This window comes from Urocampus carinirostris, chromosome 1, assembly GCF_059441175.1.
Source record: "Urocampus carinirostris isolate Australia breed hairy pipefish chromosome 1, RoL_Ucar_1.0, whole genome shotgun sequence".
NCBI lineage: Eukaryota > Metazoa > Chordata > Actinopteri > Syngnathiformes > Syngnathidae > Urocampus > Urocampus carinirostris.
In genome coordinates, this window is record NC_142349.1 from 45,269,063 (window position 1) to 45,287,377 (window position 18,315).

Sequence of the window (18,315 nt, forward strand, 5' to 3'; positions counted from 1 at the left end):
CACATAGTATATTTTTTTTATCTGTCTTGACAGTAAGCTTTGAGATCATGTCGTTTTATGGCAGGCAATACAGTGAACTTAACTCCATACGTATCATCCATCTATCCATTTTCTGCACCGCTCATCCCCAGTAGGGTCACGGGGGTGCTGGAGCCCTTCCGAGCTATCTTTGGACAGTGGGCAGAGGACACTCTGAACTGGTTGCCAGCCAGTCGCAGGGCACACAGACACAGAAAAATCACACCTAGAGACAATTTGCATGTTTTTGGAATGTGTGTGTGTGTGTGTGGGGGGGGGGGGGGGGTGTACCAGGATACCTGGAGGAAACCCATGCAAGCACGGGCAGAACATGCAAACTTCACACAGGAATTCTGGTAGCTGGATTTGAACCCATTACCTACGAACTTTGCCACGGACGGGGTAACCAATCATCTGCCGTGCCGCCACAGCCAATTGTTCCCCTAATTAGTGATTCAAATTCTATTAAGTGATAAACACCACGCAGCACCTATTTACTCATAGCAAACAGAGTGTAGAATACAGCGACAATATTATTAAACAATAATGACGCTGTGACTTTCCTGACACTTTTTCAACTCTACTTATTAATCCATTAATTAGTCCTTTTGTGTAAACTCGTAATCAATTTGTTTTGATAATGTATTTACGTGTTTTTAATCATTATTCTTCATCTACTGTCTGCATTATTTTTGTTTCACCTGATTTTATTAACGTTACATCACGTGGACAATTCTTTTTAAGGCGGCTTTCGTAACTTCACAATATTCCGCTTGCTAACGCCATCTTCTGGCTGAAATCATAATTGCAGCCTCTGTCAAGCTGCTTGTATGGCTCGAGCACGTACGTGTCTTTCGTTGTTGCGTTCGAATAGACTCTCATTTTTTCGAATTTTTGGGCGGTTCTGGCTGGAACAGTCCTTATCTTTCTTTTACAATTTCATCCTAAAAAAGTAAAGCTGAGCATGTGCGTGAAATCACTCTCCTTACCTCCCCTCTGTCTCTTGTCTTCCAGCCTAATGCGCTTCCATGGCCGGAACACAAATGATAAACGTAAGTTAAAAGCAGATAGGTGCGGTGAAATTTTATATACACAGGCTCTTTGAACTCAGTTACGCATTAACACACACTCAATAGAGAAAATATGTCATTTTAAACTCTTTCGGGAAACCTAAAACCAAGAACCCCGCATTCAATGTGCAATATGAATATAATTGAATTGAGTATCTGTATTTATTAATTGTATTTCATATTATGGATGTCTTATTGTGATTACGTTTTATTACTGTCATAAAATTAAAAACGAAAATATTTGAAGTTAACAAAAGTGCAAAATTACAGCTGTGAAAAAGTGTTGCATGCGAAAAACATGTGCTTCAGGTGGCGAGTGGGAGGAGCTTGTGCCATCTGCAAACAACTGATAGAGACGATCTGACCCTCAGGGCCTCACTTACGTGTCCTCTTCACTTCCTGCATCGCCACTCATCTTCAATTGCTTTTTTTTTTGTCAAGTTCTCTGTCCACCTTTTTTTGTCTCATTGTGATGCTAATTCTGTAATTGGACTGCAACCACCTCACAAAAGCCCAATATGAACTCATGAAATCATGGAAAATGAAACTGAGGTAGGCCAAGCGGGTGGATCCAACCTCTCGGAGATGCTCTCTGAAAACCTTCTCCAAGGTGTCAAATCAGAGATGGCGTCCAGTCGGGACAGTAGTCTTGACTCAAGTGAGGAAGTGGCGGCAGCGGCGGTTCTTTTGACGTCAGATGGGGATGAAGCGGCCACCAAGGCCGTGGCTTCTTCGCCTGACGGACGCTTCCTCAAGTTTGATATCGAGATCGGACGAGGATCTTTCAAGAACGTCTACAAGGGTCTTGACACTGAGACCACTGTTGAAGTGGCCTGGTGCGAGTTACAGGTATGAGCACACATACACACAGGAATCTAAGATTGTCATGCACATTCATTACTTCAAAAATCTGCAGTCTTGATAGAGCAGGTGTCCCCATTTTTTTTTGTGAAGGCCACATAACTTCTTCGTTCTCTGATATACCAGCTCAGTAGCCTAGATGGTAAGGCGCCCGCTTTGAGACTGGGAGGTCGGTGGTTCGCGCCCCGGCCGAGTCATTCCTAAGACTTAAAAAGTGGTCGGCGGCGCCCTCTGTTGGCTGCGGCTGCATCGGCTCGCTACAACGGGTCAGGTGCAATCAACATTTCGTTCTGTGTACATTGTTACACAGAATGACAATACAAGGAAATTATTATTATAAGGGGCAGAGGTCAGTTTGTAACAGCAAATAATTGATCACTGCAAGAGTGTTTGAATGTTAAAACGTAAGTCACAGCCAAATAGCCTTTCTGGATTCTTCACAGAACAAAAGTCGAAAAATAATAACACTTTTAATGAAATAATAACCAAAACGCTTCGATTGGCTGGCAACCAGTTCAGGGTGTCCCCTGCAAACTGCCCATCCATTGCTGGGATGGGCTCCAGCACCCCGCGACCCTACTGAGGATAAGCTGTGCAGCTAATGAGATGAGATGAGATAACCAAAACGCTCAGTGTTTTTTTCATGGATAAAAAAGTCAATAAAGATGGAACATAAACTTTCTGTTGTGCTGAGCACTGTCTCTAACAGGTCCAAGATCAGCTTGGTTGTCAGAGCACAGGACTCCCAGTGGTATGGATGACTTGCAAAAAAAGGGCAGTAGATCTGATCTCATCACACTATTTTTAGTCTCGATACCAGAGAAGAATGTTAATTTTGTTCTCGTTTAATTGTCTTTGTACCATGTTAGAGACACTACACAATTAAGATTATTCTCCGGTACTGTGACTAAAATTAGTGTGATAATGAAATAAAACCCAATGCCCCTTCCTTTTTATCCTCTATATCACTGATAGTCAAATGGTAAAAGTTCAGTGCACTCTTTATCGTCATAGCAGCATCCAGACTTTTCAGATCTTTTTTGGGAAGAAAAAAAATTGCGCGGCAAAATCTCTGATATTTTTCAGGGGGCGGGACAAAATGTAAAGGTGGGCAGTCTCCACCTCTTGGGCCGTAATTAGGGTACCACTGTGAAAGAGTCAAAACCATGCCTTTTGACCTTGTGCCACCTTGCCCAGGTGTGCTGTTATGTGAAATCATATCATACCTCATCAAACCATTGAGTGTGTCTGTCGATGTCTGCGAGCACATGAGCGTATGTGTTCGTGAGATAATTGAAGCAGAACTTTCCACATCATCTGATCGTACATGCGACAGCTGTCTGATGTTGATAACAGCACACAAGTACACACATGCATTCACACAACATGGAATATAATATAATACTGACTAAATTATTAACATCGTGTTTATTTTGATTTTTTGGGGGTAGTTTATCAACGATGCTTGTATAGTTAACACACTTTATACACTACCGTTCAAAAATTGACGGTCACGCAGACAATTTTGTGTGTTCCATTAAAAAGTCACCCTTTTTTATTGACCATGTTCTTTTGCTCAAATCTATTGTATATCTTCCTTTTGTTGGCCAGTCTTAGATATGGCTTTTTCTTTGCCGTTCTGCCTTGATGGCCAGCATCTCAGAGTCGCCTCTTCACTGCGGATGTCGGCACTCGTGTTTTGCAGCTACTATTAAACCAATCTGTTGGTTGAGAAGCTGTAAGAACTCTCTTTCTCGAACTAGAGACTCTATAGTTTAGTTGTGCAGCGAGTGCGCTTAGTTCTCTTTCTACTCTGGTTAGAGCTTGTTTGTTCTGTTCTCTAAAAAGAATGATACACACCTTAGTAGGATATCTTCAGCTTTTTGACAATTTCTTTAATGAAATATCCTTACATTCGGGCACCGGTGCTGTGAAATGTGATCTGCAACCTCAGTGGAACTGTTTAAATCTAGACTAAAAACACTCCTCTATTCTATAGCATATGAATAACCTATATTTCATGTTGACAATAGCTGTGTATTATTTGTCATTCCTACATCCGTTGCAACCTGGTCCTCCTTTTGATTTGATTTTTATTCTATATTTTATTTTATTTATGTTTTATTTTTATTGTTTGTAACTGCAACAACCATTACAGCCTGGTCATCCTGGAAGGGGGATTATCTCATGTCGGATCCCTTCTCAAGGTTTCATTTTCCTCATGTTGAGGTTTTTGAGTTTTTCTTACCCTCAGGTATGTTTTAGATCAGAGAATGGTGTAATAGTTTGAAATAATCTGTGGTCTGTGCAGCCCTTTGAGACTCTGTGATTAAGGGCTATACAATTAAACATGACTTGACTTGACTTGACCTTATTTTCTTAGAACAAGAACTTGAAACAGACATGAAAGTTCTCTTTTTCTCGCCTTTCTGAAAGCTGAATCACACTTACCAATGTGAGGCTCCAGTTACTCGACTAACTCAAAATAAGTTTTATAGATTCCATTACTATCCAAACTGTATTTATCTGTGCTAACATAAATACACAAGGGTTTTCTCAACATCCATTAGCCTTCTAACGCAATTAGCAAACACAACATTCTATTAGAACATTGGAGTGCAGGTTGCTGGAAATGGGCCTCTATACACTTATGTAGATATTGCATTAAAATAAGACATTTGCAGCTAAAATTTTATTTACAATGTATGGGGTGTGTTTTTGATTTTTGGATGATTTTCATTTAAAAAAAAGTGCTATTCTTAAAAAATAATGACGTTTCTAAGCGACCCCAAACTTTTGAAGGGTATTGTATGTTTCAAAATTATGAATTGTATGCTATATAAGTTTAGTTATGTAATCATTGTGCCTCATTCCTAAAATATTTTGAAATATCGCTTCATTTAAAAATAAAAACGCGACGGATGATTAACTGTTTTGCCACATCAGACTCAGCGCCTGACACGAACTGAGCGGCAGCGTTTTGAGGAGGAGGTGGAGATGCTAAAGGGGCTCCAGCACCCAAACATTGTCCGTTTTTTTGACTCTTGGAAATCAATGCTGAATGGTCGCAAGTGCACCGTCCTGGTGACCGAGCTCATGACGTCGGGGACCCTCAAGACGTGAGTCAATCAGAAGCTAACATATTGCAGGGTCCCTAAGCTGACCTCGCCTCCTCCTCAGATACCTTCGCCGATTTCGTCCAATAAAGCTGAAGTTGCTTCAGCGGTGGAGCTTCCAGATCCTGAAAGGTCTTCATTTCCTGCACTCACGCAACCCTCCGATCCTACATCGCGACCTCAAGTGCGACAACATTTTCATTACGGGGCCCTCGGCGTCCGTTAAGATCGGGGACCTCGGACTCGCCACTCTCAAGAAGGCCTCCTTTGCCAAGAGCGTCATTGGTAAGGTGGCATCGAGATGTCTGTAATGTATCTTTGACGTCAGAGACACATTATTGTGATTTTGCAATTAATACAATTTCAGTGATCCTTCGCTATAACCCAGTTCCCTTGCCACGTCTTCGCTACTTCATTGATTTGCATTGTGCATTGTGCATTGTGTTCTGCATTCTGATTGGCTAGATAGTCACTCCACTTCTTTTCTACCTGTGTGTCATTAACGTTGCAGTTTCTCATGTACATGTGTGTAAAACACCTTGCCGAATTTACATTATGCCCTGCAATTGAAAGCCATCAGTTCACATTCACATTGATGATTACAATTATTATTTGACAGCAATTATTTGTAAAGAATGAAAATAAAGTTTGCATGGTGTTTTATTTGTAATACAAATGCTTGGACCTGTGAAATGGTTTGTTCTTATGTTTCAATGTATATATATTTAATTGTATAATAATTGTTACAAAAAAAACTCACAGTTTTGCCAATCACGTATTTTTGGGAATGTAACCCCTGCAAGCAAAAGGTTTACTGTATGTAACACTCCAAAATAACTTATTTTTTGTTTTGTTTCAAACAAAATTACTGAGGTTGCTTTGTTAATTTTTCAAAATATGAGCAATCTTTCAGGAGTTATAAATAAACAAGATGCTTTTTACGAGGGGTTTAAACAAAATAACCCAATTTGGGTTTGTTATTTTGGGCAAAATTAACCTTTTTTTAAGGATAGGGTTAGGGTTGTTTTTGTTTTGAACTCGATTACTACATATTAGAGGTTTTGAATTAAGTGACCCAAATTTTGGCTTTATTTGTACAAAACAACCCAATAAGCTGTTTCAAATTGACTTAAGTAGTTGTTTAGTTAATTATTCACCCAAATAGCTTTTAGCGTAATGGTGACTCTACTGCAACGTGTGTATTACATAAGAATGAGATCGCAGCAATCATATTGATAACTAAATGACAAAAACGTTTTGGTGTGATATCGCAATCTTGTCATCATTGGTACATAAAAGTGCTGTCCTGGTAACCCCCCTGACCTTGTTAAGACTTCTTAATGTCATATTGTGTTATTTTCAGGTACGCCGGAATTCATGGCTCCTGAGATGTACGATGAGAAGTATGACGAGGCGGTGGATGTGTACGCATTTGGCATGTGCATTCTGGAGATGACTACGTCTGAGTATCCGTACTCCGAGTGTCAAAACGCTGCTCAGATTTACCGCAAGGTCACTAACGTAAGTGAGACACGGCCTAGCTCCTCCTCTCGCGGATAAGTCTTGTTTAGGTATTGGCCACCTTGACGCACACGCATCTCTCATTTGTTTCATTTATGCCCAAATCTCGTCTCACATTCCCATTAATGGTATAGCAGTTCTTGGATCCCTTATGTTGTGTGGGTTACTGCTGGCAATAAAAATGAGTTTATTGTTTCAACTCTTCTGATATATTTTGATCATCTTGCCCATGTCACACTAACACCACATTTCATTGCATCCCAAGTCTGACCAGTGTCTCTTATATTGCCGCTCTGATAGGGTATCAAGCCAGACAGTTTTTCAAAAGTCACAATTCCTGAGCTGAAGGAAATCATTGAAGGATGCATCCACACAAACAGCAAAGAAAGGTGCATCCATTCGGGCCAGTGCATGACCAGTAGTCTTAGCCCACCCGCTAAAACAGTACACCCCCTATGCCACCCACCAACAGGTTGACCGTTCAGGGCCTTCTCGAACACCGCTTCTTCCAAAGCCATCCAGGAGTTCATGTGGAGCTGGCTGAGGAAGATGATGGCACAAAGTCGGCCCTCATGCTGTGGCTGAGGATGGACGGTACTAAGCAGCTTCACGGCAAGTACAAAGGCAACAATGCCATCGAGTTCCTCTTTCAGCTCAACAACGACGTACCTGAAGAGGTGGCCCAGGATATGGTAGGCCATTGAACAATATGCTAACACATTTGGTCGCTTTCTCTCTCTCCTTCTGTCTCTCTCTGTCTGTCTCTCTCTATCTCTCTCTCTGTCTCCCCGCACATATGCATGCTCATGCAAGTCTTTTCTGTTCTCTGATTTATACACTCTCTTTCTCACTCATTGAAACTATCACCTCCCAGGTTGTCCTGGGCTTCGTGTCAGAGGGCGACTACAAGCTTGTTGCAATGGCAATACGAGATGGCGTGACCACCATCAAGCGACACCGCGACGAACGACGCAGATTGGCAGAAGACGCAGCACGGCAACAGGGAAATGCCACCCAGGAGTGTGAAGTTCCCCCACCGCTTCTACCACAGACGACCAATCAGCAAGGAGAGGTGGGTGCATTATCTTTTAATTGTTGAGGTAAACTTATGGAAGCTCTAAAAAACTGAAAATTAAGACATTTATGAATTTGTTTGCGCTGGACTAAGTGTTATGTGAGTTAATGGCTACCCTCGATCAGAACTCTGGAGTTTCTGCTACATCTCGGATCCAAGCCCCACCTCCTCCAATGTCCTCATCCAGCGTCAGCCAGGTGCATTATACAAGCGACAAGATGGCGGCTACAGGTTAGAATTGATCTCCTTTGAAAATGAAAGAAGGAATGTGTTTTGTCATTTAAATACTCCTAGGTCAAGAAAGTTGTATTAATTTTGCATACATGAGGCTCAACTAGAGGGAGCTGTCACCGTCTTGCAGCGAAGGGTACTCCTAAAAACCAAACACCTTGTAATAGCCTGGGCAAAAAAGTAAGACTCTAAATGGTGCTGTTTGGTCGCTTTGAGTCTCCACAGTTTGCAATCTTACTTGTTCTTAGTGGCACTCGTTTTCGGTTGTACTGCAGCATGCAGCAACATCTAGTGGCCAAATATTACACAGTGACCCTTTAATGAAACCAGTGTGGGAAAAATGTGATCAGTATCTGGGTATTAAAACATGATGAAATCAAAGAATGGACAAATATTTGTTTTTGAAATATTATATCTATTCTACAATACACTTTTCTAAATCAGAAAACTATTTTTTTCAAGAAATAATTCACACAACAATCTAATCAATTCAGATAGTGTTTTGTATTAAATCCAGCACATTTTTTGAGACCAATCTTCTGTGAGAAAAAAATCTAAACATTATTACGTGTTTAACAGGATAGACAAGATTTTGTTTTTTTTGACACCTTTTGGAAAAAAAAAGACTTCAAAGGTTTTATAGAGCTATGGTCGGCAACCTTTTCTGTACCAGGGACCAGTTCAAGGGCGGCATTAAACATGTTTTTACTTTTTCTGAAATAATGATAACGATAATAATATTAAAAAAACAATTAGAACACGAAGAACTATTACAAGATTCATAATAATAATGAGCGTAAATCCACTGTTATTCATGTGAAAAATTTGAGTCATCCTACATGAACGAGAGTCCCTGGGTTGCTTGGCTTATCCCAGCCATATTTTTAGAATGGGGGAGGAACCTGGAGTGCCCGAGGGCATGGGGGGAACATGCAAACTGTGCAAAAAGAGACTTGTGAACTGTTAGTCGAATGTGCTAATAGCGACACACTCTGGTCGCTATCGCAATGTTTAACGCAAAATCTCCCGAGGATCGGCGTGTCATGTAATTGAAAACACAAACTCACCAAATGAAGCAACCCCGCTAAAAGCTTGTTGGTATTATGTGGAGACACCACAGTTATTGACTTAGGATCCATACATCCTCCATCTCCATTGAATAAATATTTTCAAAGTTATTATTCAATTGTTGTAGCATGAAGTAGATACAATTCTCCTCACTGATTGGCTCTAAATGCAAAAGTTTGGTTCCGTCCTTCACTGTCTCTTCGGCGGGCAGAAATCCTTGTTTCCAATGTGACTGTGACATTACACTACAGGTAACTGCGATTGCCTCTGTGAACCACACTGATTTTAAGTACCATCTTAAAGACCTGGTTCAAGTTCATTCTAAAACAGTAAAACCACAATATGTATAAACAATAATAGTACTTATTCTTTTTTATGTGCGGCCTGGTACCAAACTACCCACAGCCCGCTACCAGTCTGCGGCCCAGTGGTTGGAGACCACTGTTATACAGCTTACTAATAAGGTGGAATGCAACTTCTTGGAAAAATGGTTTACTGTAAGATTTAGCCATCACACTTATTAAGAGCATTGACACTTTATCTTTGTATGTTCAGTTCTATGTTCAGACACATTACAGAATTAATCTGTTAGTGTGTTAAAATAGAATTGATATGGAGAATAAAAAGAGTATTTTGTTAATGATTTGTTGACATATTTAGTCAGCTTTAGCATATAGTGTCTGATTTTGTGGTTTTCATAACAGTGAAGCGAAGTAGTGCACAGGAAGCTTCGCCTCCTCCTATCACTCTTCAGACTCATCAAAGCAGCTATGTCCCGCCCCTTAGGAGCCGGAGGTCAAAACCTCCACCTTTTCCTGTTCTGCGCTACCCAAGAGTGAGTAGAAAGCGGGGTCATAGACTGAGCAGGGATACAGCTATATTAACAACTATTTTCTTCTCCATCTTCTCAGAGCCTCGCAGTGTTACAGAATGAGCCCTCACAATCGCTTCATGGGTTCTCCTCACCTGCCGACAGGTGACACACATACCTTCACATACGCACACAAACTTAAAGAATACCTGTCCACGTCAGCCAATTGTTCCCCCTTTTTAATTATTGCAGTTCCCCTTATTAAGCTATGATAAACTTAACAAACATAACGCGGCACCTGTTTACTCACAGCAAGAGAGACTATGTAGAACAAAAACACAAAGATAATATGTGTAAACAAGGGGATAACAATTGTCAAATAAAAAAACACATTATATCAGCATCTTTCTTAGTTCTTTCTCCACTTACAATAAATGTAGTGCTGCTTACTGAGCCTTACTGAGCTGAGCCTGACCCTAGTTTGGATAAAGGGGCGCCCTAAAATGTCGGGCCAGAGCTTGCTTCCCTCTTGCAGATTTTCATTTATTTGTTATACCGAAAAACAACCCATCAATGATTGAAAATTGTCGGTTATGTAACATCTGCAGACACAGAAATATAAAAGATGTACATTTTTATACAGTCAGTTTACCTTAGATGTTGTTAAAAAGACAGGCCTTAAGTGTCACGCGGATTCACATTTCAGATCCCGTCCCACTTTCGCGGCATCTGGCACCGTCAAACCCAGAGAACAGGGCGTGCGGCGGGTGACAGGGAGACCAAAATCACCCCTTTTTCTCCCGAGTCCTTTCAAATAATGAAATTTCGGGTTTGCTCCGGGATCGGTCCTGCAAGTCAAGTTAATTGGTCCGGCTTGGGCTGGGTCGGGTTTTAATTCCTGATGGCCTGGGTCAGGCTGGATTTTTTTAGGCCTTATCTTACCTCGAACGCTTTTAATACCTAACAGTGCAGGATTCGCAGACATCCTCTTCATTAGCAATTATCAATGACGTTTTTGTCTGTTAGCAGTGACCGAGACAATCTGGATTAGAGCAAAATGGTCAGGGCATGATTGGCCTTTTGGAAAAAAAAAAAAAAAATCCCGTCCAATAATTGTTAAATGGCGTGCTCAATTTGAAATGATCAAAAAAGGAATAGAATACAGGGGCGGCAGTAGCTCAGGAGGTAGAGCGATCGTTTTAGGATTAAGGGATCCCAGTTCGAATCCCGGCTTGTCCGTGTTACATGTCGAAGTGTCCTTGGGTAAGACACTGAACCCCCAATACCCCCAATAAGCAGGTTAGCGCCTTGCATGGCTGCACAGATCACGGCCGCTATTGGGAAATTTGAAGCACAATGTAAAGCGCTTTGGGAAGTCATTGACTTGAAAAGCGCTATATAAATGCAGATCATTTCATTTCATAAGTTGACAAGTATGTTGAAGAGTCACACACACTTATACACGAAGTTAAAAAATTGTTGTTTGTTGTAGCTGCGCTTCTGACGTAACATCAGGACTGAGTGATTGCAACGACGGCCAACCAGACAAGAGCCAATGGGACGCAACTGAGCATCATCCCGACAGGAAGTTAAGAAGGAGAATGAGGACGCAGCTCAGACTCACAGCGGTGAGCTCCGGTTTTGGGTGTTTGCATACACGTACAGTATATGTTTGTTTGTGTTGATGGCTCTGAGTTGCTGTTTTTGTATCAATGCATTTGAGTTGACGCGCGTGTGCATGCTCACGCCCATGCAGGTGTCTGACATGAACGATCGCGTGGTCGAGTGCCAGTTGAACACTCACGACAGCAAGATGGTGACATTTAAATTTGACCTGGATGCCGACCACCCAGAAGACATCGCCTCTGTGATGGTGAGCGCCTGCAGTTGATTGCAGCGTGTGCGGCAAAAGTAATTCATCATAAGTATAAAGTATAAGTATAATTCATCATAAGTATAAATCAATACTGCAACTTCCATCAAAAGTTTTACAGTGTCTTTTTTACATGCCAGAGGAAATTGTTGAAACAAACTCAAAAAGGGAGCAAGCACATCTCTCCATTTTAAACGACATTAATTTTTGTTGGATTAATTTTTGTTGGATCTCATTCAAATTTATTTGATATTGGCCCTCGTACACTAAACATCACAGATAATGGATCCCTTAACCACCTGAGTTGTCGAGGCACCGCTTCCTGTGCTGCGTCTTAGGAAAGTACAGCCATTATTTTGGGTTAGGGTTTGCTCCCCCCACATGAAACAGTACTAGTTCCCGAGGTCACCAGTAGCAAGAGAACCCTCCTGATCCTACCATCATCTGGTCGCCGATGTTGTCGTTGGAAAGCATCCTCCCGCTCTTCCGAGATAAGCCAAACCTTGGCATTAATGGGTAGCGCCCCCTAAAGGTACATCACCAGCTGCCCGTCGCAGCGCACTTTTCCCCCAAAGCCTGTTGGTATGCGTGTGACCATACTGATTTTAGATCCTAAGTACTTGGGAGAGAACACTCTCTTTCTGAAATTTCGAGGTGGTCTGTTCACATTCACATCGTACAATACTACTGTATTCATACATCACCAAAAATAAATTCTTACCCCTTGAAAGTTTTGATCATGTTAAGAATAGCTTTTTTTCTTGTTTCTTAATTCTTAAAAAAATCAACAGAAAAAATTAACAGATAAACAAGAAAATATTAAAAATAATGATACTAATGGGCAGCACGGCAGCGCAGTGGTTAGCGCTTGTGCGGCACAGTTCATGTCATGGGAACCTGTCGTGGGTTCAAATCCAGCTCCAGACTTCCTGTGCGGAGTTTGTATGTTCTCCCCGGGCTTGCATGGGTTTTCCGGGCACTCCGGTTTCCTCCCACGTTCCAAAAACATGCATTTCAGGTGAATTGGCCGGTCCAAATTGTCCCTAGGTGTAAATGAGCGAGTGAGTTGTCTGTCCCCGTGTGCCCTGCGATTGGCTGGCAACCAGTTCAGGGTGTCCCCTGCCCGATGATTGCTGGGATGGGCTCCAGCACCCCCGCGACCCTACTGAGGATAAGCGGTGTGGCTGATGAGATAATACTTATGGTAAATTTTTCAGATTTTACTGACATAAAAAATTGAAATATGTTAAAACTACAAAAAAATGTTTTGCATTGTACTTAAAGTCTATTAAAGTTTCCACGCCTGCTCTTTTATCAAGTAGCGTTGCGTGCAGATAAATTTGCATTCAAAATAACTGGTTATCTAAAAGAATTTGTTTTTTGCGTTGGATAACATGAATGTCAAAGTAGAGGGACAAAAATCAAAGTTGAAACTGACAACCTAGATTGAATCGAGGAACCAGAATCATCCAAATACACATAGTGTTGTTACTAATTCAGGAAAAAAATACAACAGCTTGTTTAATTTCTACGGATTTCGGATCAGATATAGCTGTTTACTGCATACTGCACTGTACAAATAACGAAAATGTTTGTGTGATAGTTGCACAGAGATTTCCTCCTGGAGGATGAGCGGACTGTATTCATCCTCCGCATGTATGATATCATTAGAAGAGCAGAGTCCATGAAGATGCAACAGAAACAGGTGTACTTCAATCGACACACATATGAGCACGCACACATTCGTGCATACGCACACAGACGCCAGAGCCGATCATAACCCTTTGTTACCCAACAGGCGAAGATGGAAGCTGAGTTGGCTGCTGAGCGCTCATCCAGGACACCATCTAGCTCTTCCCTCAGCAGTAAGACTAGCTTTGACTGATGATGCTAAATTGAAATGTTGGGCAGTGATAAACATGTATTCCTGGCAGACATGGTGGAGGCTGATCCGTCCTCTTACAGGGATGTTGAGCCTGAGACAACGGTGCTTGCCACAGCGCCATGGCCACAACCATCTTTCACTTCACCAGGTAGATGATTTCTAATTGAAAACCTTTTGAATTTGTCAACATCTGCTGGGGGTGTGTTCATCTATCTGTCTTTCATACCCCTGCTCCTGCTTCCCTCCACGCAGAGGCCCCATCATCTCCACAGTATCCCCCATTGCCTGTGGCGTACCCTGCCTACAATAACCCAACTGGCGCGCCACCTCAATGGCCGCCTCCTGACCAACCACTTTTCTCTCTGGCCAACATGATGTCAATAGCCATGACAATGGCCCGCTCTTTTCTTCCTCCTTCCCAAAGCTACCAGACGCATGCTACCCCGCCCTTTGCACCAACTCTCGGGCACTTCTCTCCTCCAACGTCGCCTTCTTTGGGCAACACCTCCTTCCAAGGTACTCCACCAGCAGGATTAGGCCACGCTTATCAGGGGCCACAGGGGGCAACGCCTAACTGGAGCTCAACACAGGTGAGACTGATTCCTTTACTCATTGGTTGACATTGTTTCTCACAATGTAATAATCTTTGAAGTCACTATTTTTACTTTTCACATGCCTCTTCCTTTCAGCAGGGATATTCTTCAAATCTACCCCCCCATGGTTAGTTTGACATCATAGTCTCTGGGACCACATTGAATGCAATGTCACATACATTGTATCCTCTAACAACATAACTTGTGATATAAAATGTAACATCACACACTGTTATCGCATTGTGATGAAAATATCTGTTTATCTCTGTCACATGCACAGGTTCAGCCCCAGTCCCAACCCAGTCCAAACAGGAACAGTCTTCCAACCTCACACAAGTAATGTGCCCACACTGATATTGATGTTTATGGTAATGGAAATATTAGTCACTTGTAAACTTGCTGTGCTACAGGTGCAGTCCTCTGTCACACCATCACCTGGACCGCCAGCCACATTTAATGGTACACACATATAAACACACTTTTAACATGATGATGTATTTGCTTATGCCAGGGGTCAGCAACCAAAAATGTTGAATGAGCCATAACAGACTAACAAAAAAAAAAAATCTCTGGAGCCACAAAAAATAAAGACCTTTAATAAACCTTTTTTTAAATCAAAGGAAAAAAGGGATTTATACATAAAAGTTGCTCATCTAATATTTATTCTAAATATTTAAAAAGTTGGGCAGCACGGCGGCGCAGTGGTTAGCGCTTGTGCGGCACAGTTCATGTCATGGGAACCTGTCGTGGGTTCAAATCCAGCTCCAGACTTTCTGTGCGGAGTTTGTATGTTCTCCCCGTGCTTGCGTGGGTTTCCTCCGGGCACTCCGGTTTCCTCCCACATTCCAAAGACATGCATTTCAGGTGAATTGGCCGGTCCAAATTGTCCCTAGGTGTGAATGAGCGAATGAGTTGTCTGTCCCTGTGTGCCCTGCGATTGGCTGGCAACCAGTTCAGGGTGTCCCCTGCCCACTGCCCGATGATTGCTGGGATGGGCTCCAGCCCCCCCGCGACCCTACTGAGGATAAGCGGTACGGCTAATGAGATGAGATGAGATTTAAAAAGTTAAAAATATTTGTTTTGTGTTTGTCCCATAGAAACCATATTTACAAATATGGTTTAAAATTCCATCCATCCATCCATCCATTATCTGCACCGCTTATCCTGAGTAGGGTCGCGGGGGTGCTGGAGCCCATCCCAGCTATCTTTGGGCAGTGGGCAAGGGACACCCTGAACTGGTTGCCAGCCAGTCGCAGGGCACACAGGGACAGACAATTTGCTTGCTCATTCACACCTATGGACAATTTGGACCGGCCAATTAACCTGACATGCATGTTTTTGGAATGTGGGAGGAAACCGGAGTACCCGGAGAAAACCGGGGAGAACAGGCAAACTCCACACAGGAGGTTCGATCTCATGACCTCAGAACTGTGCCGCACACGCGCTAACCACTGCGCCGCCGTGCTGCCTAGGTTTAAAATTCATTTTACATTTCAAAACATTGTCTAAAAAGCTTATGTGAGCCACTAGGAAGCACTAGAGAGACGCTTTAGAGCCACAGGTTGCTGACCCCCGTTTTTTGCTATAAGCCTACAAATGATTCATTATCGATCTGTCATGTTTCAGCAAAAACTCCGCCCACTCGAAGCGTCGGTCGTTTCCAGGTGTCGCACTCGGAGCCCCAGACAATCATATCCCACTCACCACCCTCATCTCAGATGAGCTTGTCGGAGACATCTGATAGTGTTTCACAGGAAGACAGTCAATCAGAGAGCAGTTGCTATACTGACACAGTTGTTGCGCCAGAAGACAGAAGAAGGAGGGGTGCCCGCAAGGCCACCGGCAGCTTATATGAGGGATCGTCTGGCAGCCATTTACGAAGCCGCTCTTACGCCACGTCCGACGAATCCGACAATGATGACGATACGTGGGGGGAGTTAAAGGAAATTCGTGAAAGGTGGACCCCAAGGATGATTGCAGTGGAAACGACCTTATATAACCCAACACTCATCTTCTTCAGACACATGCTAGAGGTGCGTCGGCTGCAGGCCAGTCAGAAGCTAGAGATGGACGAGCTTTGTCAGAAGATTGGAAAAGCCCTGCCTTTTGGCGCAGTGACCCCGGCGGCCATGATGAACCAACGTCGCCTCCATAGGCCTGATGTACTGCCCCCTGCAGGTCAGGCCATCCACAGGACTGACAGGCACATGAGTCACATCACACATCATGCCAGGGGTCAGGAATTATGGCTCGCAAGCTAGATTTGGCTCGTTTCATGAGTACCAGTAGATTTGGCTCTGAGATAAAATAAGTGCTATATGAATCTTCTATGACATTCCAATAACAATGTATGTAAAGCTGAAGCAACACGGCATGCTTCATGTTTGCTCTAAAATATATAGGGCAAAATTTCACCAACAAACCCCGTCTTGGCTGTGGAGTACATCTCTAAGGAATCCTTTATATGGAATCTCATTACACGATCTCTGTTCACAGTCGACACTTTATGATGAAAACACAGAGCAAAACAAAGTGTAAACACCCCAAAAAAACAGCCAAGCCCCCAGAGCAGTTTTATTGGGTTGGCGGATCTCCGCACACAAAGCACAATTCCCTGAATACGTCTGTATACAGTACTTTGTGACATTTTCACAAGAGAACTCTGCTCGCACCTTGTTTTGAAACCATTATTTACGACCAGAAAAATGGTCAACATGAACCTCAACATCTTCAGTAACTGCATAAGAGGGACAATTTTTGAGTGGTATATTTGTTGATGTGGCACACAGGCATTGTTATATTTCATACCTGTCAACCTCCACGGCTCCATTCCCTTACAAACTGTCATATTTTCCCTTACAAAATACAAAATAGTCTTACACCATATTTTTTTTTTCAAACGTGTTTATTTATGTAGTTTAATATGTTATATTGTACATGTGTTTCGTTATATCATATATATTGTTAATTAACATTTTGTTGTGAGATCCTGAGTTGCTCGACATGAATGAGGTTTATTATAAAAAAAGTTCAAAAATTAAGTAGCTTGGACGTTCACTGAAGAAGGAAAAAATACATGCAAATATAATTAAGTAGAATAATACATTTTGTATTCAAATTATTAATTCATTTTCTGCATTAAATTATTGTTGGTAATATACTGATTAAAGGGATAACCACAAACCTGTCTTTTTTCATTTTCTCCTTTTTTTCTTAACTTGTTTATACAACATGATAATTCGTAATATAATGTATCAAAGCAAGTGAGCCGTTTGAGAGCCGTCTCTCTTTAATGAGTTGAGCCGAAAAAGCCGGTTCTCTAAGAAGAGACAGACTTCCTTTCACTACACAACTACCACGGAATGATGCATGATGGGAAATCCCCTGGCGGCAGACGCATGCGCAAAGTAGCATCAAACCGCTCGCTTCGTTTGCAACGGAAAAAAACAATACCCAGATAGAGGCTACCGCAGCAAACTCGTTTGACTTGATTGATTTGCCGTTTTGTGATAGTCGTTGTATACCGGATGGTACCCATAATTGACAAGTTTGCCTTTTTCCGTACAGATTTTCTTGTATGTCGTACATGTCTTAAAATGCATAATAAACGTACTTTGTACAGCAAAAACGTACAGGTTGACAGGTATGATATTTTCATAGATTTAATCAAATCATCAAACGTCAAAGGGAAATAAATTGTGCGGAAGAATTAGCTTTTGTCTAGATTGAAGTTCAGTGGTTTTTGTGAAATTTGTCTCAAAATATATGATGTAGCTTTTAAAAAAAATTATAATATTTTGCTTTCGCGACTCTTTGGTCCAGAAAGGTTACCAACCCCTGCGTTAGACCATTGTTTTTTACTTTTCAGCAGGTCATTGAAAGGTTCAGATGACAACAGATGTAATCTGTCTACATTAACTTCTAGTGAAAAGAGCGGCTTTGTCTTTTTGTTTCATGTCAAATGACTGGTCACATGACAATTGTGTATGGGTCTGCTTTTGCCAGGTATAATGAAAAAGCGCTCTCAAGAGAGGCCTGGCAGAGTGTCATTTGTTCCAGGACACACGTATGTGGTGAGACGCCAACAACATTCTTCTCCTTTATCTATGGTTTCATTTGTTGACGTGAACTTTGAATTTGCAGCCTGACAGCAACCTGAGTGTTGAAGAAGAAACTGAATGAAGCAACACTGC

The 18,315-nt window shown here is 42.0% G+C and overlaps 1 protein-coding gene across 1 annotated transcript; it reads left to right on the forward strand.

The window, feature by feature from the left end:
- Positions 1–1,050: 1,050 nt before the first annotated feature.
- Positions 1,051–18,270, forward strand: LOC148374848 (serine/threonine-protein kinase WNK4-like). Its single transcript, XM_088341522.1, has 23 exons — positions 1,051–1,070; positions 1,398–1,937; positions 4,896–5,068; positions 5,130–5,350; positions 6,429–6,586; positions 6,887–6,975; positions 7,059–7,278; positions 7,461–7,658; positions 7,787–7,892; positions 9,665–9,795; positions 9,872–9,936; positions 11,264–11,399; positions 11,528–11,644; positions 13,248–13,349; positions 13,443–13,509; positions 13,579–13,677; positions 13,782–14,119; positions 14,219–14,249; positions 14,403–14,458; positions 14,533–14,581; positions 15,749–16,079; positions 16,143–16,300; positions 18,128–18,270. The coding sequence occupies exons 2-23, from the start codon at positions 1,623–1,625 to the stop codon at positions 18,268–18,270; spliced, it is 3,303 nt and encodes a 1,100-aa protein (XP_088197648.1). The 5' UTR covers positions 1,051–1,070; positions 1,398–1,622.
- The last annotated feature ends 45 nt before the right edge of the window (positions 18,271–18,315 follow it).